The sequence below is a fragment of the Corvus cornix genome, chromosome 1A (genome assembly GCF_000738735.6).
Source record: "Corvus cornix cornix isolate S_Up_H32 chromosome 1A, ASM73873v5, whole genome shotgun sequence".
Classification (NCBI taxonomy): domain Eukaryota; kingdom Metazoa; phylum Chordata; class Aves; order Passeriformes; family Corvidae; genus Corvus; species Corvus cornix.
The window spans coordinates 19502665-19526861 of record NC_047057.1 but is presented as its reverse complement, the minus strand read 5'-3'; the positions used below and the strand labels follow the sequence as shown (position 1 = coordinate 19526861).

Here is a 24197-nt window from a genome sequence, read left to right as displayed (position 1 = left end):
AATGGACATCCAGTGGGCAGAAGTTTAGGAAGTTGAAGCAGTGGGAAAATGGAGCAAGTGATTCTGGAGCTGGGCTAGGCAGCCAGCAGAGGCAGCCATGTCTCTGTGCTCAGACTTGCTTAGACCTAAGAGACTGATTTTGATGGAGCAGACAGTGAAGTACAACCTCCCTTGTCTTGATGGCGAACTTGTGGCCCTCCAAAGCTGAAGATCTGAAAAGGTCCTGCTGGAGGTGCTCCCAGCATTATGTAGGAAAGCAGGTTAGCCTTTCAACAAATATTCTGAATTTAAGTGCCTGTCAGGGCCATATTTCAGTCTGAGGAGTCCACTGCAATGGCAGGATCTTCTCTGTCCTCATTTTATTTGCAAATTACTCAATAAGCATCAGCCCATGCTGCAGTACCCTACCATGAGATGCAGTAAGGAAAATCAAGGGAATGGAGGAACTTTTGAAGGCACTACATGGGGCACTGTGTGTTAGGAAGGTGCACTGCTCTGCTGTGAACCTAAAGGGATAAAATCATGAAAACAAAATTCTGGAAAAGCTCTGTGGAAGGACTGTGAGAAGAGTGCAATCCATTTGCTTTTCAAAATCACAGTACTTTAGTGGAGGAAGCAAACTTAAAACAGAATAAACACCAGGCAAGAGTTTTGTACATAACAGTCTGCCACAGGAGACATAAAATCTGCAACTGTTGAATACTAGTTCTGAGCTAACAGATGATTGATTAACATTAAAAAGTTGCATAGCATGTTTTTTTGTATGTCCTACAAGAAACATCTGCATTTCAAATGTTGCTAAGTCAAAGTAGCTTTAAATAATATAGAAGATCAACATAGTCACTGCAGTATTTAATTTTGCTTTTTTTTTCCCCTCTCTCCCTCGTGCAAACACAGATTGAGCCAAAAACTGGACCACTAAGTGGTGGAGTTCTTTTGACCATAATGGGATCTAATTTGGGAATAAAAGCAGAAGATGTAAAAAATGTAACAGTGGCAGACAAGGAATGTCTTTTTAAAGAGGAGTTCTACTCTGTTTCCACAAGGTAATTGATGGATGTTTTTCATAAGATTTTAGAAGAAAAAATGAACTTCTGTGCATTTTCAAGAAAAGATGATCTTCTTGTGGTTACAAATGTTACCATTTCGAAAAGAACTAGTGTGACATACCTGCAATATTTCATAGTAACATGTCTGACTCTTTACTTAAAATTTTTATAGATTGTAACAGCAACAAATTTACAATTGTGTACTACCATCCTGCTTCTGATTGAAGTTTTTTCCTTACTTGATTGAAAAGCTTTCATAAACTATTACTGTACATATATCAAAACTATTTGTTTTTAAATTAAAGGCATTCTACATGTACAATCTAGTCATTATGACTTTGCTAAATCTGAACCACAATGAAGCCAAGCATACAAGATTTATGGGAAAGCAGGCAAAGAAAGAGGAAGCTTAAATCTGTTTACTCCAGCCATAGAGTTTCTTTCCTGGGGGCAGGGAGGGAGCCCAGAGTTCAGGTTTAGCTGTAGATGACTAAGTTTCATCTCAAAGCCAAAAAGTCCATGGGTGTTGAAGTGCCTAAGCAGGTTGGTAGATGTTTTGTGGATTACTTGTCACACTCTTAAGCGGTGCCAAAAATTAAAACAGAATGCCTAAATTCTTCTTGGTAGGTATCTAGGTGTTTACTACAGATTATATCAAGCTTCTAATTTCAAGAGGGAAATACCCTTTTGATATTAGCTGATGAAAAGCATAGCAGGAAGGTTCAGTAGTAATGTTAAGAGTAATGACATATTTTAGGTGGTGTGATTTTTCTTTCATTCAGTTTTGAAGGCTGCAATTGAAACCTTGGCTTTCTTTCCCTTCTTATAAATTAACGTGTAACACAGTAACTTTTTGCTATTCCTGTGGCATGTTTTGAAAGGGACTTTGAAAATGCCTAAGTGATTTTTTTTTTCTTTTGAAAAATATTTAACTTTAGTCAATGTGTGGACCAGGCATTTAGAAGCTTCCCAGGCCTCTAGGACTGAAGAAGCTAAAGAATAGCTGTTTATTTCTTACTGCTTCCCAATTTTATTGCCATCTCTCCTGGATTTACATGTACTTCCAATCCAAAGAATTACAAACTTTTTTACGGTCATCTTTCTCCATTCCCTGTTTTCAGTGTTTGCAAAAGCTGCACTGAATTGCAACATAGTCTTACAAGAATTTCCCCATCCTCTTGGCTTTTTCTAAAGCTTTTTGATATTTTTAAATACATGGAAAGGAGCCAGAACTGAGATGACTGGTTCCTGGTATCATAGCAACATTACTGGTTTCCTAAGTTCTGGCAGTGTAGTAATGGGTGAGAACAAATGCAACTTGCATCATGTCATTTATCAACAAATTAGTGGATTTTGAAGGATGTTCTCGACTAGGGAAGCCTTTAAAAAGTTATCAAAATCTTCAAACAGATATCTATAATTTTCTGTCTTTGTCTTCCTCTGTTCTTTTGTTTTATTATTAACTTTTTTTATAAAATTAAATTAGAAAATAATAAAAAGTGCCTTGTCTGGCTCCCCTATCCTTCTGTAGTAAAATGCTAGTCTTTTTAGGAGACAGTTGCTCCCATGCACAGCAAGATTTAAGACAGTTAAGGGTGCTTTCTGGCTCTGCAGTGATTTAATTGTTGGCCTTCGAGAAGTCTGTTCTCATTCTTTGTAGTTTTCCATTAGTAATGTGGGGGAAGGGAGGTAATGCCAGCGCTGGGGAGGGGAGGGAACTTTTCCAATTAAAATCCCTGCTACGGTGTTTCCCCCACATCCCCCAGCCCCGGCCCCCGACTGCTTTCCCTAGCTTGACATATGGTAAAAATTCTTCCAAAGGCACCGTTTCCTGTTTCTGCCTGACATGAAGATACAACTTCCAAGAATACAGTAGAGAGATGATGAGGAACAGGCTCAGGCAGCCATACACATGCCAGGGCATGCAAGAATTCAGAGAATTTTGTCCATTTGCCAGTACCCAGGAAAAAAGTCTGGAGTGATCTGCAGAGGGACTTGAAAATCCTTTTATTATAAGTCTCAATTTGAGTACATTATACCCAGTAATTTGGAGTCGTTGAGGGTTTTTTGCTACTTTGGGATTTTTTAAGCAGTCATGCACTGCTTAAGGAAGAATAGCAATAATCCTGGAGTGAAAGAGCGACAGAAATGAGCAGTGATCCTCAGGGCGTGTCCTATATGAAACCGTCTGACTGAGCAGGCTGCAAGCATTATACACTCCTTATCTAACTGTATTATCAGCTCTCCATTAAGCATTCGTCCCAGTTTTCAAGTGTGTCAAATCCTTATTGCCTTTTCATGCTTTCATTCTGTGGTTTACCTGTTTGAAATAAAAGTTTAAACATCCTAGCTATCACTCAGCAGCAGTGTTAGTTTTAAGGCAGTGTTTTCTTGGCCAGTGTTCCTTGACCTCTGATTTTGCATGTTTTATCTGTGAATTTATTTTCAGAGAACAGTAATTCTGAAGGGATTTTGATCATAGGTGTGAAAAGGCAGTAGTTTGAAGCTGAAAGGTAGCAAGATGCACAGCAAAATTGTCAGCAGTTAAAACACACAAAATTATAAGACAGCTGGTGATCTGATGTTTGCCTCAAGGAGGTGGGGGCTCCTTTGTGGGTTTGGTTTTTTTTAACATCACAAAGTCCACTGTAAATCTTGTGTCAGGTTGCAGAAGTTCAACTGACTTATGGGCTGAATTTGAGTCTTCTGCAGAAGGCACTTCTACTAATGGACTGCTGAAGTTGCTGCATACAGTGCTCAGGTTTCGGTTTTACCAGCCTTTAGATAGACGAGCAAACTATTCTTGGGTGGTTTTGCTGGAAATCTGAGGCAGCACTGGATTACATTGTATAGGATAAAGCAAAGTTGGCGCTTTTGCTGGCAGTGTGTGTGGTAGGTCACATATATTGCATTGGTATTGCAGCTGTTACTTCTAACAGATAAGCTTACATTCTTTCTTTTTAGGATTGTGTGTCAAGTTGGACCAATGAATGAACCACAACAAGGTCAAATTGAAGTTAACATCAATGGAAAATTAGGTAAATCACCAAGTGAAGTTTTGTTTACATACCAGGTAAGTGCAATTTTTGAGAGACCTGTTTTATACTTTGTGCATGATTTAAGTTAAAGTTAAGCACAGAATCGGTTGTGTTTGTCTTAGTCTTTCATCAATAGCACTGTCATTCAAGAATATTGGAAAACACTTAATTCCATAATATATATATACAAAAGGTGTACCAAAAATCAATTCTCATAAATAGATCCATAGTCTCAAAATAGGATGATGATGTTTGCCATTCAAAACAAAGATGTGGTAGAAAAGCAACTGGAATAAACCTACTCATTAGTGATGTAATATTTCTTCAGTATCACTATTAAATAAAAAAGAAGTCAGCATTGTGAAAAATTAGGTATTCTCCAGACACGTGGTGCACTATTTTAATCACAATATTTAGTCTAGGCAATGTTCTTAATTAGAAGAATGGATGCAGAGCAGCTGAAGAATAAGTAATGAAGGTTCATTAATTTCTTTAATAATTTATTTCATTCAAAAGTATGGCATGCAGAGCCACAGACAGCATGATATGTGTTCATATTACTTATATGCTTTGTTTCCAGTGTGACTATGAAAGAGAATTTCATTTCCATGTTAATTTCTTTGCTCTAAATGTGGCCCTAGCTTATAGCTCGTCTGGCCTGTGGTTTTAGTAGCAAGCAGTTTTATCTGTATCTATGAGGTCTTCAAATTTTATAAGATCATGTGATAGTTGAGAGGTTTAAATAATATCAGTCCCCATACTGATACTTAAAATTACACTTATAAGCTATAAAACTATAAAACATAACTTGTGTGTTAGGCTTTTATCTTCTCCCTTATTTAAACTTCTGTCTCATTAATTCTTGATGAGAAGTAAAGGAAAGGAGTCAGCATTAAACAGTGGAATAAGTCAAGAATGACATTTTACTGAGAAGAGGATATTCTTGTTTTCACAAAATGGGCTAGAAGTGGGTTTTCTATAATTTCCAAGCAAATACCTCCTCTCTCTGGTGATACAGCTGCAAAAAAACCCTACCCTTTCTGCTTGAATATGTCATCTGTTCCTTTGCGGAAATACAGGTTATGATCTTAACCAGAGAGCAACAATATAATCTGCCATGTGTATGTTTGTTGTCTCTAGGACATAGACTATGACAGTAAGCCCTACGTGAGATTTTGACATGAATCTGTTGGGTATGTTTTGCACCAGTTCTCCCATCCTTCTGTGTATAAAGATTTTCTCATTATTTTCATGGAAAGGACATAAAGTTATTATAGAGTGGGTTGAAATGTAAGCTGAACCAGGCAGGATTCAAAGCCTGTCTTTGGACTTGTTTTGGTGTGATTCCCTGCTCAGCCCATCTGAGAGGGACGTAAGGAGCCACTGCTTTTGGCCACTTCAGGGAAAGATTCTTAATTGCCTATCAGGGAGGTGCTAGGAAACGTAGCTGTGCACCAGAATCAACTAGGTGGATGTTCCCCTGTAAGTACAAGAGTCCCTGTGTGTCAGTCTCTGCCTGCATTGAGGTTACTGAAAAATCAGATGCCTAAGCCAACTGCTGATAAAGAGCACTTTTATTTACTGCAAAATCTTTCCATGTGGACCCTATTTACAGTATGTGAAGCAATGACAAGTAATACAATTCAAACTTTAAAATGGTGATACTGGTTTCTAGTTTCATTTCTCTTTATTCCACCAGAAAATGAAGCCAACTTTGGACTGCAGTAGGATTGGAGTCAGTACAGGAGCGTCACATTGATGTGCACCTCTACAAGTGTGACACCAATGCTTTGGCGTGAGAACAGACAATCAGAGCAGATCAGAGCAGACAGTTGCATCAGCTAATGTTGGCTTAAAAGCTTCAATCTTGTTTCAGTGCTTTTGTCAGACAGTTCTTTGGTGACCTCTCTCAGCAGACATGCAAAATCTGTGCTTTGTGTAAAACCTCTTCTACTCAGTATATACAAAGGAAAGAAAATAATCTTCTTTCCAAGAGCCCTCCTAAAACAAATTTTCTCTTATGTATTTCCCTGTTTCTTTGACACATTGGATGGCTACCCTTCTGCTGGTAACTACCACTGTTTTTACTGTGAGCTCTGGACACTTGAAGCAGAATAGCTTCATCTTTAACAGTGACTATTCTAAATGCAGTGTGTGGCATCACGGGGCAGAAGTGCACGAGGAGACACTGGAGATGCTCATCTGGTGTGTCTGTGTACACCAGAGGTATCACCATATGCCCCACTGTCTCAGCCTTGTACATGTGATTAGTATCTACCACCAAAAGCACTTATCAAGTAGATTTGGTATAAGGAAGAATTTTTTATACGACAAGAGTGGTGAATCACTAAAAGAAGTTGCCCAGAAAAGCTGTATCTGCCCCATGATTGGAATTGTTCGAGGCCAGGTTGTTTGGGGCTTTGAGCAACCTGATCTAGGGAACAGTGTCCCTGCCCATGGTGGGGGGGTTGGACCAGGTCCCTTCCATCCCAAACCATTCAGTGATTCTATAAGTAGTACTATATTTGGCACTTGTTGATACCCAGTCTGAATGGTGTGATTTATTTTTAAAGGTGGATTGATGAGAATCAGTAGTCAGAACAATTTGGGGCTCAGACTCATGCTTTTTCCCCTGTCTGCCAGCACAGAACGTTTCAGAAGTGACAAATGTGCAAGACTTTCATGAAATGGGTCAAAAATCCAGTTCAGAGGGAAGTCATGGTTTCAATTTAAAATTATTTCTGAACAAAAATGCCCTGATCCACAAGTGTCTGTGCTATACAGTAAATATCTATATTTGTTGCATAACAGGAGGAGAAAGCTTTATGTCTCCCTACCCATCACAATTTCTCTATCCAACCTGAGTGCAGTTCAAGTACAGTCCCAGTAAAATTAAATTCTGATAACCCAGTCATCCTCTGCTGACATTTCTATTGTTTCACTATAAGAAGGATCAGGCAATAACCATTCTCCTGTTTAGTGAAATAGAAATGAACTTATAATAAATTTTAATATCCAGCTATGCGGTACATCTGGAGCACTGACAGCTTGGCTGGTCTCTGAGCAGGTGGAGCAGTAACATGGCTAAAGGCCAGTCCTGCTTTTTCATTTGTTGTTAACTTTATCTGATTTGCTTGTTACTATGGCAGTGAGAAGCAGTCTCAAAAGAAGGAGTTAAGCTTTTCCAAGGGATATGGCCCAGATTTGCTGGTCCCACACAAGTGCTGATTCTTTTCTCAGAACACCTCTTCTTTAGACTCAAAGCACCAGGACAAGAGCTTGCAGCTGGTTCTGGCATCTCCAGCATCTGTTTGTCTGAACAACTTTGTGAGGTTTAGGCTGTGCAGGTTAAAGAGACTATAGGGTTTCAGAAAGCTCAAATAGATCTAAGATGGTGAATTTAGAGGTAGAACTTTGCAAAAGTCTAATACATTCCTGAACTGGCTCGGAAAAAATGACTTCTTGTAAACCAGGAAGTCTGTTTACCTAAACAAGATGAGATGAATAACCAAAAGGAGGAAGAAGGGAGGATAAACTGGAATTTGACCTGAAAACAAACATCAACATCACTATTCACCATACTGGAAGTTTGAATGTGAAATGAACAGCACAGTTACATTTAACAAGGTGCACTCTTCCACCTTAATCTACTCTACTTGGCAGTTTCCTCTTACCTGCGTCCATCCTCTGCTTTGCTTCTTTATGTTTGAAGCAATTGCACTGGAAGCCCTCACCAGGAAAGTGCCTCAAGGCTTTCACAGAGGGTTTCAGCTCACTCCTTGATTTTTCTCCCTGAGTCTTTGCCTCAATACATTCAATTTACACTGTACCTGGGGGCTTTGGGTGGGGTTTTTTGTGGGGAAAATTACATGCTTGTTGCCATTATGATTGATGCTGATAAACCACACATCCGCAGAAGTCTGGAATTGCTTCCAGAGGATCTTATTTTATTCTTAAGTCCTGCAGTACATATTGTTTGTGTGTCAGTCTGCATGGGGGACAGGAGAACTCTTGGATAGCTGAGAGTTTTAGTGAAGTTGCCCCTTTTTCATGCGGATATTGTTAGTCTTTACTCTGTATCATCTGAGCCATGCATTTAAATACATGTCCCACCATCCAGTGCTCATGATTCTGCTTGAGAGCTGCCAGTAAACACTGGCTGTATGATAGTGCAGACTTTCCAGTCACGCATGCTTCCATTTCTCCACCAAACCCGTCAGCAAAGCTCTGTAGTCTTTTCAGAAAATCATGTGGTATCTGCCTCATGATAAAAAGATGCTGCTTTCAGGCCAAAGAATAAGCTGTTTAACATACCAGCCCTTTGCATAAGAGTCCCATCCACAGCAGGCAACACACAATGTGCATTGCCAGGCAAATGCTCTGCCCGGGCACCTGGAGTGCCTGGAAGCATTTGTTCAGCTTACAGGATGTAAGGTTTGGACAAAGCAGCCCCCAGAAAGGCAGGACTCAGCTCGATCTCTCTGCTGTTGCAGAAATAACCCAGGAACTGACTTGTGTTATGGATACTGTGATGAGGCGAGCCAGCAGGTCAGGTCAGCCACTGTGGTGAACACCAGGCTGCCAAGAATGCGCAGTGGAAATTCTCTGGTTGAATATCCTGTGAGTGGGTGGCTTGTCTGAAGAAACAAGAAACAGGCTCCCTTGAGTCTGAGAGAGGAGGGAAGTGGAGGGGGAAAGAAGTTCCTAATGGCTTGAGTTTCCCATTCAGAGGTTTAATTTAGCTCCTGTGGTTACCTTTATGGTCCATTAAATGACATTTTGACCTCCAAGAAGCTGGTGAGTGTCTACAGCACTTCGTGGGCTATGCCTTTTATTCTTGTGTGCATAATATGCAAGAGTTCACAGAATAATTTGGCTTTCAGTGTGAGGCAGATAATTTTGGTAAAAAATTGCTTCTTCTTCAAGAGCCAGAACTTACTGCAGCTGGAACCAGGATGAGGAGAGGGAAGAGTTACTTGTGAAGGAAAGATGGATGTGATAGGTGCAGAACAACAGCATGGCCTGTACATTTGTGAAAATCTTATCCACGTCTGTGTGTGCTGTCATCAGGCCTGGGAAACAGCATCCCTGTTTTCTGCTTGTGTGGAACCACAAGAGCCCATTCCTACTTGTGAAGAAATGCACTTGCATCAAAGGCAAACCCCCAACTGGAGGTCAGTGTCTACAGGAGCCAAGAGAAGGGAGCTTAGGTGGCTTTGCCATTTGCTGCCCATCATGTCCGTTTGAACACCTCCATCTGCTGCTGGTTTCCCCTTGTGCTGCAGCTGGCATCTCTCACAGCATCATGGGGACATACTCTGACACCATCATCTTTCCCCTTCCCAGTTGTCTCTCTGCTTGTGATCTGGCACAGTTGTGTTTTTTCCAACATCCCCCTCTGAAGCATAGACTTTGTGCCAAGGTTTCCATGCATCTCTGTTCGGCTCCCCTTCTCTGTTGCTGTCCAACTGTTCTTCAGTTCCTGGCCCTTCTTGTGATCCACCAGTAGCCTTCTTGGAGGTTTGCTGTTTCTCTCTTTGATTTTCTGCTTCAGTGAAGGATAAAGGGCAACCAATTTTATGTCAGTGATCTAGTTCATGGTCTAGAAACTGCTTACCACAGATGGGTACTATAGTAGCCAGTATCCTTATTTACAGAGTCATGTTCAGGAATTCTCCTGGGAAAAGGAAACTTTGTATAGATGAGGTTGTGCTTGATGACAGACAAATGGAAAAGCAGAGAAATGGAAAAAGAAGACAGGCAGAACTTTGGTGATGCTCCATGGGTGTGCACTCCTCTTGTTCTTGGATACTGCGCAAGGGACCAGAAGTGATTTGGCTGGACATGGACAGTGCAAACCAGGACAGCTGCAGCGCAAACAGAATGAGTGAACAAGAACATGAATCTCTCTGGAAAATCCAATCCCAGATGTAAGATGGGTGATCAAAAAAGAGGCTGGGGGAATGGTTCTCTTTTAAACCTCCATGTCTTTAATTGCAAAGAAAATTGTGAAGAACCAGGGAAAAAAAATTAAAAGAAGCATAGGAATAACCCCACTGCTAGCCCAGTAAAAGATGGGCTTTGATTTGACACCAGCAGACCATAGAGATTTAAAATGCTCGGAGCACTCTGAAAGAATTTTCAGACTACAAAAGGTATTTTTTTATTAAAATAGAAGTTTAAAAATCTGAAGAAATAAGATATCACCTTCCTAACTCTGCAAAAAGACTAATTGCTACTCATAAAATATTAAAGATTTAAAAGTTCATTCTAGATTAATAAACAGGATGAAAAATGTAAGAGCTAAATGCGAATGCTCAGAGCACCTACAGTAGCTGTGTAAGAGCAGCAGTCATGTACACTGCTAATAAGCAAGTTCATGTCTAAATGTGATTATAAGTGGAACAGACTTGGAGATAATTTACCCTCTAGCACACAGAAAGCATGAAACTACAATGAAAAATATATCCACATTTCTGTGAACAGATTTTTAAGTAGGGGGCAAAAGATACAAACAAAGCAAGCAAAGAAGAGACTTCTGGCTGTGATGAAGAAAACAGGACATTGGAACATGGCCTGAATGTGAAGTCATATACATACTTGGGCCAGTTGGAGCTTTTTTGTCAATATTTTTCATTGGGTTTTTTCCAGTACTGCTGTGCTGATGAAGTAAGGATAAGACAGTGGCACACAGGAATGGAAATGCCACGTAAGGTATTACATTGGTATTACAAAGAGAAGAAAAAAATTTGCTACTACACATACTAGCATTATTTGAATGTTAGGTACCAAAAGCAATGTACAAGTGGCGTTGTCTCACTGCTTGGAGCAGAAAACCGCTGCTTCCAGCTAAACCATAGCAACAGGATGGGTGCTAACCACAGGTGTAAAAGCACAAGAGGTAACCTATTGGTATCCTTCCAACAAGGATAATAGCCTTGTGGATATCAAAGAACTGGGAAAACTGCTTATCAGTTCAGGTATACTTACCCAGCAGTCTGGTACAACATGGAAAAGTTGGGTTGCAGGTGGACTTTGAGATCTTTAACTCAACATCTAGGTAGGATTTAAGGAAGGTTTAACTGTAAAGTGCTCAAATTTCCCATGACAAACAGATTAAAATCTGCTCAGACCTACAAGCAAGAAATCTTGTTTAGATCAAATAATTTTTTCAGGATAAATCATGCAGCAGGGAGCAAGTTACACCTGGTAACAAGTTGGACTAAATGATGATTGAAGATCACTCCCAACTGAACCATTGTATTGAATTTCATTCTGAATAGCATAGCTGTGGATTTGCATAGGTTTTATGCAAATCCACTTTCTACAAACACAGGGCATGATCGTGAGAACAAAAGGCAGTGGGGAGTCCTGGTGGCACAAAGTCCCTCTGCTGGGAGACGGCTTACTAGACTCTGCAAAAACCAGGCCACTGAACAGCTGACAGACATCGGAACAGGCTTTTCAAACTAGACTATCAAAAAGCCCACATAATGAGGTAGCCTGCTATTGCAGAAAATATTTATGCTCAAACATTAAACCACCTGGAAGACATGAACATTATTTTCCTGGTGAAAAAAGAAGTATAGGCCTGAAAAAAACACTCCTTCATTTCAAGTAAAATAAGAAAAAAACCGAAATATGTTTGAATGATTTTCTACACTTTAAGGAATTATAAAACAAGGGTTAAATCAGCATTTGCAGGGTTGTTTAAATTTTACTGTGTCCATGAGAAATGAAGTATTGCCAAGTCCTCACAAGGGCTGATGTTTTCCAGAAGAATTATTACAGGACTGCTACAAATTCCATACAAGACACATTATCAAATGTTCTGTTTAACATCATAATTGCACTGAACACTGCAGTGTGATGTTACAGTGATGTTATAGAAAGTGTGAGTTCCCCCCGGTGTCTTCTGATGGAGCCAACAAAGATCTCAAGGTGTAGAGGGCTGAAGAAGAAAGCAGGTTATTTATCATGACAGCAGGTGTACTTCTGATTCAGAGACTGAAATGACAACAGGGCAGAAAGAAGGAGAGAAAAAATCCTTGAGGGGATTTGGAAAAAAATAGCATCACTGATACCGCAGCACTTGAGGTTGGAGGCTTATCAGTCCCATTTGTAACAGTTGAACATTCGGTATTGCTCAGGGTCAAGTTCAAATTAAAGGGCCTTCCATCTTGGTAAAAGCAGCATTTTTATTATCCCTCAAACAAGGTTTACACTGACAGATTTACTGTCTGCCCCTCGTTTTCCTCTGCAAGGAGAAGGAATCTCATGTAGGACTTTGGTAAACAACGTAGACCTGTGGGTCAGGTGCAGCTTTGCCAGACTGCATAAGATAAGATGAGACTAGAGCTGGCACCTTCCAAGGGTCTGTATGTGTCTGTCTGACTGGTGAGTACCATGGGAAGGGGCTACCTTCTCCTTAGGAAACACAGTTCTTGTTGAAGTCTTGTATCACCACTGATGGCACTTCTTCAAATTAACTTGGCATTGAGTGAAATATCATTCTCCTCCTGATCCTATCTATCTAATTGCATTTTTGTAAAATGCTTTCTGGTTGAGTATTTGTATGACCCAACTTTTTTTTTCTTTATTGGTACTCTTAAGAAGACCGCCAGGTGGGCCGATGGAGCTTTGTTCTTTGAGCCATCCACGAATATTTTAGAGGAGCAATAAAACTTATTCACAGCACATTGGTTTTGCAATAAAAAATAATTATATAAATTGTTAAAATTCTTGATAATTTATTTTAGCTGCTTATTTTTTCTGGCAGGTCCTTAAGAGGAAGGGAAAGAGGGAAAATATGAAACAGAAAATAGCAAGTTAAAATTAATCAAATAATATTCCTGCCAAGTTTACGGTAACAAAGTGTTAGCAGTCATGCTGAAGAATTCCTCTGCACACAAAGCATTGTTCAGCTTCTCCTTATTAGATCATTTTTATGAGGTGTCCACATTATTTGTTCCCTGGAAAGCTCCTGGTATTTGCAGAATTACTTAAAATGCGTTAAATATGAGTATTTTGAATTAAGTGCTTTTAAAATAGTCCTTTGAGGGACAGCTGCAAGATCAGCAATTAAAGACAAAATAACAGTTAACCATAACCATTCCACCTCCTCTTTGGCCACTCCCTGTTTCCAGAGTGGTTCTTGGCCCCAGTTTTCCATTCAGCCTGAAGTGCAACTGAGATGTGTCTGCACAACGGATGCATGAGGGGTGGGTGGTGAGTTCTCCTGTCTGCTGTAGCTGGGCTTTAAATTCCAAGAGGTGGAGTCTTTCTAAGAAAAAGAAGAAAAAAACAGTTTCTGTGGAAAACATAACAGAGGCTTGTTTCACTTCCCCCTTACAACTGTGTTTTTCAGAGACAGCTTTGCTGTTACCCCTATATCCCTATTCCTAGGGAGACAAATGTAGGCCACCACTAACAGGTCCCCCAAAGACAATGATGCTGAGTGATTAGACTTCAAGTTTGTGGCTCACTCCGTATTTACTGATTGTTGGCTACAGAGACAGCTGAGCCCTGCCAAAGGGACTCATCAGATAAGCCAACAGAGCTGTAACAAGGAAATTATTTCACTTTTTTGCTAAGAGAAAGTAATATGGTTGTCCAGCTGAAATTCTTAGCAAGCTTCCTTTCATTCGTTAAGCTGAGGTTACAGACAATAGTTTGTGTGATGCTTCAGAAATTTTTTTTCTTTCTTTGTTTCCTAAGTCTATGTTTAAAGGCTTGCTTTAAGTGGTTTCTTATTAATTTCCTTCCTAAGCCTGTCCTTGGAGCCTAGCCTTCCAATGGAGGTAGTATTTAGGGAAAAGCTACAAATTTTAAATAGATTTCTTCAGAGCTTCAGAGAGAAAGAATTTGTCTATACTGATTCTTTAGTGGTTCTTGAGGAATACTTTAATCTGAAAGTTGTCCTAAGCATACTATGCAGCTAAGCGTTACTGTGGATAATACAGAAGTCCAGCATGGTTAACAATTTATAGCAATTAAGATTTATTTTGAACTTAATAAAAGGTATGGTTTTCTGTCCATGTGCTAGGGTTACACTTAAAGTATTTGACCCATTTTTATAAACTATTTATTGACTGTGTATTTCATATACAGTCTTGATTTTAATATTTTTAGCAACTAAATTCAGTTGTAAAAAAGCACAAATGAGTTTTCCTATAAAGTGCATATCTAGACTTATTCTAACTTAAATTTCAAATATGATTTTTAAAACTGACCCCCTAAAACTTTTTATTTACCCTGGTTAAACTTGTCTCAATTTAGCTTAAATCAGCAAGCAATTAAATCCAAATATGAGGATGCATAGACAGGGTTATATAGACCTAAATGAGCTTTTAAAATGCTTTAAAATGACTTTGAGTGACTTCCCTATATAAAATCTTGTAACCTGAGTGATGTATTAAATCAAAGGTTACTTGCATGAGAGCAGTCATGTGCTCACTCTTGAGGATTGAAGGGTTTACAAACAGATTTCTCTCAGGGAAAAAAAGCAATTGACACCCAATTAGTTAAAGCATATTCCTAAAGCTCAATGGCTCGAGAGCAAATTACAGTTGTCATTGTGGATTTGTGAAGTGTGCTGAACCATGATGCATTCCTTCAGAGGGAAGTTGCTTAGACATGAAAGTATAAAACAAGCAGAGCACATAAGAGTTCTCCATGCTTCTGTATCTGAGCTGCAATAAAACAAATTTGTAAAGTAACCATGAAGTCAACTGGATGCATTTTTATGGATTCCTGCTGCTTGTTAAAAACCTGTCGATGACTCACTAAGCTTTGAACCAAAATGCAATATATCAGTCCCTTCCTCCCTGCCATTGGTAGGCCCTTGGTTTTGTAGCTGTAAGCTGTCACAGAGATGGGCTGTGCCTGAGCCAAACTATGTGAGAGAAAGAGATTTGCTGCATGACTAGGAAGAGGTGGGCACGTTGCTCCCTGTCTCTGGAAGGGCTTTTCCTCCTTCAAGTGGAAGATCAGTTCTGTGTGATAGTGATCAAGGAAACCCTTATCAGCAAGGGAAGTTTTCAAACTTCTTTACTCTTTCTTTATTTGCATGTGCTTCATATGGAATAGCCCCAAGCCTGGACTTTATTATCAACCATTTTAGCAAGATTATGCAAGAGGAGGAGAACAGCTGTCATTTACAAATATACATGAGTCTGAGAAATAAGCTTATTACTTTTTACAACTCATTTAAGAAAAACCTGTGTTTTAATATGGTGAAGCAGCACAGTTGTACATCAGAAAAGGCATCGCCTAGTCACAGCCTCCCTTAAGGTCTTGATCTAGTATGCTTCAGTAAATGCAGGATCAGGATCCCTCGTAGCAATGCCCCAGCCTAATGCACCAGCCACGCACTTAGACCTGGCATCCTGTCTGTGTGTGCAGTGCCCAAGCCAGCTGCCTGCCCAGGGACCACAGTGCTGCCTGCCCAGGACACAGTGCTGCCTGCAGGCACAGCAGCTGTGGCCCTGTGGGTGCAAGGGCTGTGGCACGTCTGCAGGCATGGTGAGGAGCAGGGTCAGTGGGCAGTGTCACTCGGAGCCGGCTGGCAGCCCATGTCACGCGGCTTGCTTGGCTTCAGCCGTGCTCGTGATTCAGCAGCTTCAGTGTGGTCCTGAATAAGGATGCTTTTCTCAACTGGAAGCAGAAACTACTTAGCGACGAAGTAATTAAATCATGCTGTTCATGAAAAGCCCTCACTGTTAATTTACAGTATTTGTTGGAGCTCCCAGAATACAATCATTGAAACAAAGACTGAATTGAGAACAAAAGGAGGGGACTTCTTGAGACATTTAAATATCAAACAAATTTTATAACAATCTGAACCATGTCTGCTTGATTTAATTGGTTTTAAGGAACCCACTCCAAGGTTCTAGGTACATTAAGACAATTTGAGCGTTTTCAGATTTTCTTTCTTTGCAAGCTTATTGCTCAAGTATTAGATGAGAGTTTTACCACAGTTACTGAGAGCCTTATGAGATAAAGGGAATCTTTATATTCTTTCTGTTTAGTGCAAGTTTTGAAAACCTTGTTCTTTGTCTCCTGTAGCTGACACAGAATGTAGGAAAGGGTAAGGAAAGATGAAGGTAGACTGAGGCATAAAGAAGAGAGAAATCTTAAAATAAGTATGAAACAAGGAAATCCAACAGGAAGCTCTCACAAACTAAATGGCAGCTAACTACATTTCGTGATAAGGAATTGAAACTTGTATAAAGCCTCATAAAATACAGTAAAGAAAAGTGCGTTCACATTATCTGTTACTTCTTTCAGCATGAATAGTAAAAGATTTTCTTTTATTTTGGAAGATTTGTCTGTCATTGCTTTAATTTTATTCTTTTTCAGGTACTAATATTAAACTTCAATTACCTATTAAACCAAATAATACTGGTATAAATTTTATTTTAATTTTCTCACTTAGTTTGACCATCTTCTCTTTTCAGGAACCTCATCCTTCTCAAATAAGACCCGAAAGTGGTCCACAAGCGGGTGGAACCAAACTTACCATCTCTGGCGTAAATCTGGCCACTGGTTCCAAGAAGGATGTTCAAGTTTCAGTTGGTAGCCAGCCTTGCAATGTGTACGTAGTCTGAGTAACTAACAATACAGAGCTGTGTTCTAAAAAAGCACCAACCTTTTCTGCCCTTTATAAATGAAACAAATCCATTGTCTATCTCTTTGTGACTCCTCCCATGCAATGGAGTTCTGCATGTAACATTCAGACAAACTCACTCAGAGGCTTCAGCGGAAGAACAGCAGTAAAAACACCTTAAGTGGGAGAATTTAGATGTCCAAGAATTTCTCCACTTTTGGCTTTCTCTGCTATACTGGCTGCTTCAAACCCACCCATGCTTTCACTCAGCATCTCTTCAGTGGTTCTGTATAAAATATTAGTCTTCTAGTCTCCCATGGCTTGTTCTTCTCCCTTCTTTTTCCTTTTATTAGTTGCTGCCCTTCTCTTTTCTCAAAAAAAAAGGAAGGACACTAAGTGTGCTAACATTTCATTGTTCCTGTGTTTGCACACTGTTTATTGTTATATCCTATATCTCTTTTTTTAAAAAGCGTAAGTGATCTGAAGGAAGTGTTTTCTCCTCTCATAACTCCTTGGTACCCAGCAAAAATAGAGCCCCAGTTTTGTTGTTCTGGAGTTTACAGTAGAAGAATGCAAAACTCCATAATGTTAGTAACAGAAGATGTTTCCTCTCCTTTTTCTTCTCCAATCTAGGACTGAATTTGGAGACGAGATTGTTTGCATTACAGGACGTAATAATAAGGTTGAACCTGTTACAGTCACAATGAACTATGGGGGCACGACAATTCCTGTACCACAGCTATTTACATACAGTGAGAATCCTACTGTCACCAAATTCCTGCCGGTAAATAGCTTCAGCAGGTAATGAAATGTTTGTCATAACTTTTTTTACAACTAGCTTAAAATATGTGTAATATGTAATAAAATTATTAAATATAGAATGGTTTGGAATAAAGTCCTGTACTCTATCAATGCAGACATTTAGGTATGTAGGGTTTGTGGTCTTAACTGCAATTGACGTTTGAAAGTATTCTGTTTACTTCCAAATTGTCATCCCATTTCAAAGGTCAGTCCTGAAAGCAGAAAAGGCATCTTTTAAATGGAGTTGTGTCAAAGAAAGAGATTTGAAGCATTTCAGCATGATGTAAGACAACATGATCTTTGCATTACTTACAAATCTTTATGCTACTAGGATAACCAATATTAAAAGTTTCTAATGGAGACCTTTCTAACAGTTTTTCTATTCAGCTTTTAATAATTATGCTGGAAATAGAGGAAAAATTATGGCTTGTCATCTCTTTCTTTGTCTCATGAGGAAAAAGTGTACCTTTTTAGGAAATCTAGACCCATGTTCAATAATGCTTTTAAAAGGTGTGCTCTGTTCTATGGTGGTATTCACTAACACCCCATCTGGTAGGTGTTCCTTCTGGGAAACAGCTCACCTAGTAATAATTGGGAAATCAAATAAATTTATGTCACTCTTATATTTATAGCAATATGGCAAATCATTGTATAAAAGCCCTTGTAGCATACCTTGGGTTTTGAAAGTCATTCTGTGACAAATACAGGGACAAACATGACCCTGATTCATGTTATTGTCTGCTGTTCCCCAGTATTCTGGTCTTTCTGCTTAGTGGGGTACAGTTGGCAGAGGGAGATCAGTTAAAAAGTGTAACATCATGACAAACAGAACATTAAAAATAAATTTGGCTGTGACTTCTCTTGGAGATATTAGTACCTGTCTCCTTGACTATTAAGTAATCACCTGAATAAAATAGAATTTGTTTTCAATGTTTCCTTTTCATTTTTGGTTTGGGTGATTTTGGGGCCTGAAATTTTTCTTTGGTAGACCAATAGTGATTTACCTCATGGAATTTAAATGACTTCTTTTTCCTTCTATATAAACTAAAGCCTACTTTTATGGATTGCTTTGAGGTTTGCTATCCCTCTAAATCCATGTCACTTCAATGACTTTAATTCCTATTGGCAACTTGCGTGCATTCTTCTTCTTATGTGAATGTATTATTTTTTAAACAACGTGCTGAAAATAAGAGGGGATAGAGAATCCAGGTTCCTACAGGCCTGTGGAAAATACAGTTTCACCTTTGTCTCTGTGTGTGTATTGTAGGCAGAGTGATTTTAATAACATTGGAGAAGTAAAGCACACAAAGATTGGCATCAATGAACAGCCAAAAATCCTGGCAAAGCAATTTGTACTTTTTTTAAATTTTGCTGTTTTAAAACAAGTTTTAACTTGACATTGATGCTTTAAAATGCTTTCGTCATCAATAGCTTTAACAGAAGTCCTTTTTGTAGGATATCTAATTGTCATATAGGCATTATACATAGGATTTTTTCAGTGGAAGCAATAGCAGTGCAGGATGAAGTAGTGTATAGCTGTGGTAGTCTGTCAATGATTTGACTTCTTTTTTAATTGTGCCTTGCAGCGGAGGGAGAAATATTACAGTAACTGGAACCGGTTTTGAGCTCATCCAGACTTTCTCATTGGTGGTATATGCAGAGCGTCCAGAAGCAGGGAGGATGAATCAAAAAAGGGTAATTTTCTTTCTTTTCCCCCAAAGGCATAACACTGCATGCACAGCATATAATCTGTTCAAAAGCTGCATATAAACTTTCCCACTGGACTTCACCAGGCTTGGACTGAAATAAGGTTTGAACAGATTTCTGGGTCTGTTCAGGGTTTTCCTGTGGAAGAAGATCTTGACTTTCCTACCATCTTGCCTTACATTCACTTGTACTTTGCCATCTTTTGCTTTAAAATTAAATTCATTCAATATGGATAAGGATAAAATGTGTATTTCAGAATCTGGATGTGTTTTGTTTTCCTTTATCTTTCTTCTCCCCCTGCAAGCATTAGCAATTTGCCTGAAACAGGATCTAAATCTAGACAATGCAGACTACTCAGCTTTGCACAATCAATGCCTTTTATTTTCTCACATCTCAAAGAACCAAGTCTTCTTTTCTTTCTTGCTTCATGCACATTCCACCTGTAACAGGTCACAAAAAGTTGTGAAAAATAACATTAAAAAAACCCTCTTCTTGCATCTCCTGTTAAGAGGAACTGACATTACCAATATTCTTAATTTCCCACTCTTCTAGTGAAGATCACAATTTAATGACACGATTTAGACTTAGAAGTGATCTTACAGTAAGAACATTGTAAGACTCTTTCTAAGTCTGGCTCTTCAGTGTAAGACTGTCTTGTGATCTACAGTGAGTTGGTAATGTGAATGTTATATATCATATGCATGATTCAACTATTAGAGTATGCCAGAGCCAGCTGGATTTGGATCTATTAGAACCCTATCCCTAAAGATTTTTAAGAGGAAAACTGCCTACATTTTTTAGGCCATAAACTTCAAAAAGTAATTATCTGGATAATCTTGACTCCCAGGACAATCTGAAAGCCTATTTAGCATTCTTGACAGTGCTTATCAACATTTCTTACATCTCCTCTTATGTACACTCAACCTGTTAGTTTAAGTCAGCATTACCTATAGCACACATTCTCTATTAAGACTAAAAGCTTTTCTAATCTTTTGGTTTGCTTTCACTTACATGATAATATCAGAATGTTGGGGAGAAGCTATCAAGTTGCATTGCATCGTGAAGTGAGAAACAGAGGTGGTGATTGAATAAATGTTGAGGGTTCCTATTAGTTTTGTTGCCTGTGGTTGATGTTACTGAATGACTAAAAGTGTCAGGGGAAAAACATTTGTTGAATTGGGGATGGAGGATGGGTGAACTGAGTTACCTTGAGTAGTTGAGTGACAACTGTTGAATTTTATTCCAAAATTTCACTTAATAATTTTATTGAGGTTCAGTGAGGTATTACATGGTGTAAACAGAAAATAATCAGCCCAAGCTACTCAAAGGTACAGAAGATGATCAGGATTAAGGGTGACATGTTAACTTCCTAATCTGAGAGGAACTTGGTGGTATCAGTCCAGCGGTAAAGAGCTATAGAAATTGGAGGCAATGAAACTGATCCATAGCCCAAGCTTTTTCTGCAGGCGACTGCTACAACACAGTGAATCGATGATTTATTCCCATCAACAAATTTCTTTCATTTTCTTTTTCAAAAATCCTTCATACTATGGTATTTCTGCTGTATGGAGAGGATATAAATTCAGTGGTTTTATTTCTATGGTCTAAAGTTATCAACAGTTATGTACAGAAAAGAGTCAGACTCTAAAATGAGCATGTTCTTCTTCTTGTCTTGTTTCTTACAGTTTTATGGAAAGGTTGTTACAAGATGTAATGAAACCACAGTGGTTTTTTCTTCCCCACCAATACTGGAAGACCCAGAAAACTATAACATTACCACTATTATTCTAATGGATCATTATAAGTTGGTTGTAAAAAATGAGAGCCACTCCTTTGCCTATGTCGCAGACCCAACCTTTGAAAACTTCACAGATGGCATCAAAAAACAAGTCAACAAACTTATTAATGCAAAGGTAAACTTGTTAAAAGTTGGTGGTTGCTCATTTTGTCCTTGAAGAATGTATGGAATTTTTAGTTCCTTTCTCAAAGCCTTAACAGATGTTTGGTGCCATACCCCAAATTCTTGGGTAGAGTCCCTTACCTCTGCTAGATGATGAACAATGACAGCTCCCCTTTCCTCCCCACACCCCTTCTGAAAGAGAGTTCCTATCTTTTTAGCCCTACTTCGGGTTTGCTGAGGATGCCCCCTCCTGCTGAGCCTGGCATTTGCATTTGGAAATGCCCTCTCCCAATAGACCTCCCAGGAACTGGAAGGGACATCTCATCTCACACCACGAAGGAAGGGAGAGGAATCAAATAATTCCCAATCACTCTGCTGTTCTGTAGGCTGCAGTGCAAATCATTTCTGCTGCTAAAAGTGATCCAAATGGAAAGTTGCAACTCAGGATTTCTTGTCTCCCAAGGCTTTGCGATGATAATTTCGCCTTTTATTTTCTGTCTAGGGCAGTAACCTGAACAAAGCCATGACGATAGATGAGGCCCAGGCTTTTGTGGGTGATGAGCCTTGCAACATAAAAACTCTAACTGAAACGGACTTATATTGTGAGCCACCAGAAGTACAGCCTCAACCAAAGAAACGGCAGAAGAGGGATACCATCAATAACCTTCCTGAATTCATTGTACGTTACCTTTTCTATAGAATTTAGTATCGTGTATCAATAACACTGATACAGTTCCTCTTGACTGAAGTAATTTGTTCTCCAAAGTTGTTGTAGTACTGTGAAGAAACTCCTTGCAGTTCTTTCTTCTTCCAGCTTCTGCCTACTGCATAAAAGATGTCATACATAAAGAGCAGTGTCAATGCTGCCAAATGTCTTCTACCTTTATTACCTAGAAATGTAGAACTCCAGACAGACAGACTGGGGATTTTTCTTCCTCAGTTGAGCAAATTAAATTACTTCATGGAATAAAGTGCTAGTGACCCAAATTCAGTTTAAAATATTCAGAAGTATTTCCTTTGTTTGGCAGTTTGAGCTAAAAATTCACTTGTGGGAATTACTAAGAATTTAGAGTGAAACTGAGAATTTGACCACCTTACATTTGCACTTCTTGAGAAAAATGTGTTTTTATCTAATTAGGTAAAATTTGGACTCCGGGAATGGATCCTTGGAAGGGTGGAATATGATACCCGAGTGACTGATATCCCACTGAATCTTATTTTGCCACTGGTACTTATTCCTATGATAGTAATCATTGGCATTTCTATCATCTGTTACAGGTAAGTTCTTCTAATTAGGTGCTTTTGTTTCCCTAAAGCTTTCAAGGGACTACCGGCTTGTTCTCAGCTCGGTCTACAGAAACTATCTTCATCTTTTTTATGAGCTCCAGAGTTAAGATAAGGAGTTACAGCTGGAAATATGTATGAGCACCAATTTATTCCTCTCACGCACGCCAAATTCCTCAGTGTCAGTCAGCCCAGTCCCTCCTTTATATATAAACACAACAATTGGTCCCAGGCTTCCCAAGCAAACAATTGCAGGCTGAGTTGCACACATACCCTTTTGAAATGGCAGCTAAAGTGGCACTTATGAAGGAGATAACTTATTCTGTATAAATACCCATCAACATTTATGCTGCCTCAGTCAGCACTGTAGGTCTGAACTGGATGGATTTCACTAAGGCGTCATTTTCATCTTTCCAGCTAAGTTACCCACACACAAACTGCATGATTAATGTTGAAATTCATGCTTCATAAAGGGCCAGAATATATGTCTGTATTTCACTTAAAAGCTACTTAGTCCAATTTTAAGGTTAGTAATGAGGGCCTCAGGAAGGGGTGGATTTCAATCTTATGGTACTTACCAGTACAGCTGAAGCATGTGCTGTACAGCCCTTATGCTCTTGTGAACCTCCATCAACCTTCTGAGTTTGATCCCACACTCCTGGGTGGTTTAGAGCCAGTGCAGGACATGTTGCAAGCAATCCTAAGGGTTCAGTGCATGGAGACTGGGTTTCTGTACTTGATATATGATTGAAAGCATTTGTAGCTACTTCTTACTGGATTTTAAATTACTGGCCCAAGTCTGCTTTGAAGCAACCAGCCCATGATAGTGCCAAGTTGCTTTACATGGAATGAAGATTTCGGCCACTGTTGCTGTTTTTCTCCTCCATTCTCTTACTGCTGTATTTAAAAAAATCAAAGGCAGGAAAATTTCTCCCAGTCCTTGGACTTCCCTCTCAGAGCTGTTGCAAATTATTTACTTTTATAGTTTGTAACTTTTTTAAAATCTTACTTCTGTTCCATAAAGACGCAAGAGCCAACAAGCAGAACGAGAGTATGAAAAAATTAAATCACAACTTGAAGGCCTAGAGGAGAGTGTCAGAGACCGGTGCAAGAAAGAGTTCACAGGTATGAAAGATATTTTCACTGCTGTGGGTCTTCTTGAGCAGTCAAGACAGGCTGGAGGAATGATGCTAGCTCACTAAAACTGTCTTCTGGGAACAAATAATCAATACATCTTAGTAGCCTTCATTACTGACATTGACATAGAGCAGATATTTTGCTGTTATATATGAGAGAAGTAAATAAAATAAAATATGTAGCTGAGGTTATTAAAAGAAATGGATTCTTTTAGTCTAAAGGAAGAATAGGGTTAGATACTGGGAGTAGAAACTAATTGAGATTGGGGTTACTTATAGCCATTAACACAAAGATAAGAATGTTTTATGGTGACTAACTGCCTTTATTGTTTAGCACAATGACTGTGTATGCAATGTATGCACACTAAAAACTGTTTTCAGAGCTGCAAAATTTATTTGCAGCCATCAGCATACAAAGGGATAATTTGGTAAGCTCACAGGAAAGAAATAGGATTTTACCCTGTTTATCATGGGAAAATCTTAAGCTTGATTAGAGGAGCTAGCTAATTGTTCTGTGTTAACATAGAGGCATCATCCCAGGGATGGCAGCAGGAGGTGTGAAGGCTCAGCGTTTTTACATGTTGAACTACTCATTGCAATGCTTAAACTAGGCATCTGAGTGCAAACATTGCAAATATTGGCCTAAATTATTACCGTCAACTGTCACCTCATTAT

General features: G+C 39.1%; 1 protein-coding gene across 5 annotated transcripts in view; it reads left to right on the top strand.

Annotated features, from left to right (window-relative positions):
* The window catches only part of PLXNB2 (plexin B2), a 254458-nt gene that overhangs the window by 203694 nt on the left and 26567 nt on the right, over positions 1-24197 (top strand). For all 5 annotated transcript variants that reach the window (XM_039570587.1, XM_039570583.1, XM_039570585.1 and 2 more), the window contains 9 exons: positions 898-1046; positions 4014-4122; positions 16546-16682; positions 17328-17495; positions 19082-19190; positions 20888-21115; positions 21605-21781; positions 22241-22380; positions 23411-23511. In XM_039570587.1, the coding sequence (XP_039426521.1) occupies positions 898-1046; positions 4014-4122; positions 16546-16682; positions 17328-17495; positions 19082-19190; positions 20888-21115; positions 21605-21781; positions 22241-22380; positions 23411-23511 (1318 nt within the window). The remainder of the gene's footprint in view (positions 1-897; positions 1047-4013; positions 4123-16545; positions 16683-17327; positions 17496-19081; positions 19191-20887; positions 21116-21604; positions 21782-22240; positions 22381-23410; positions 23512-24197) is intronic.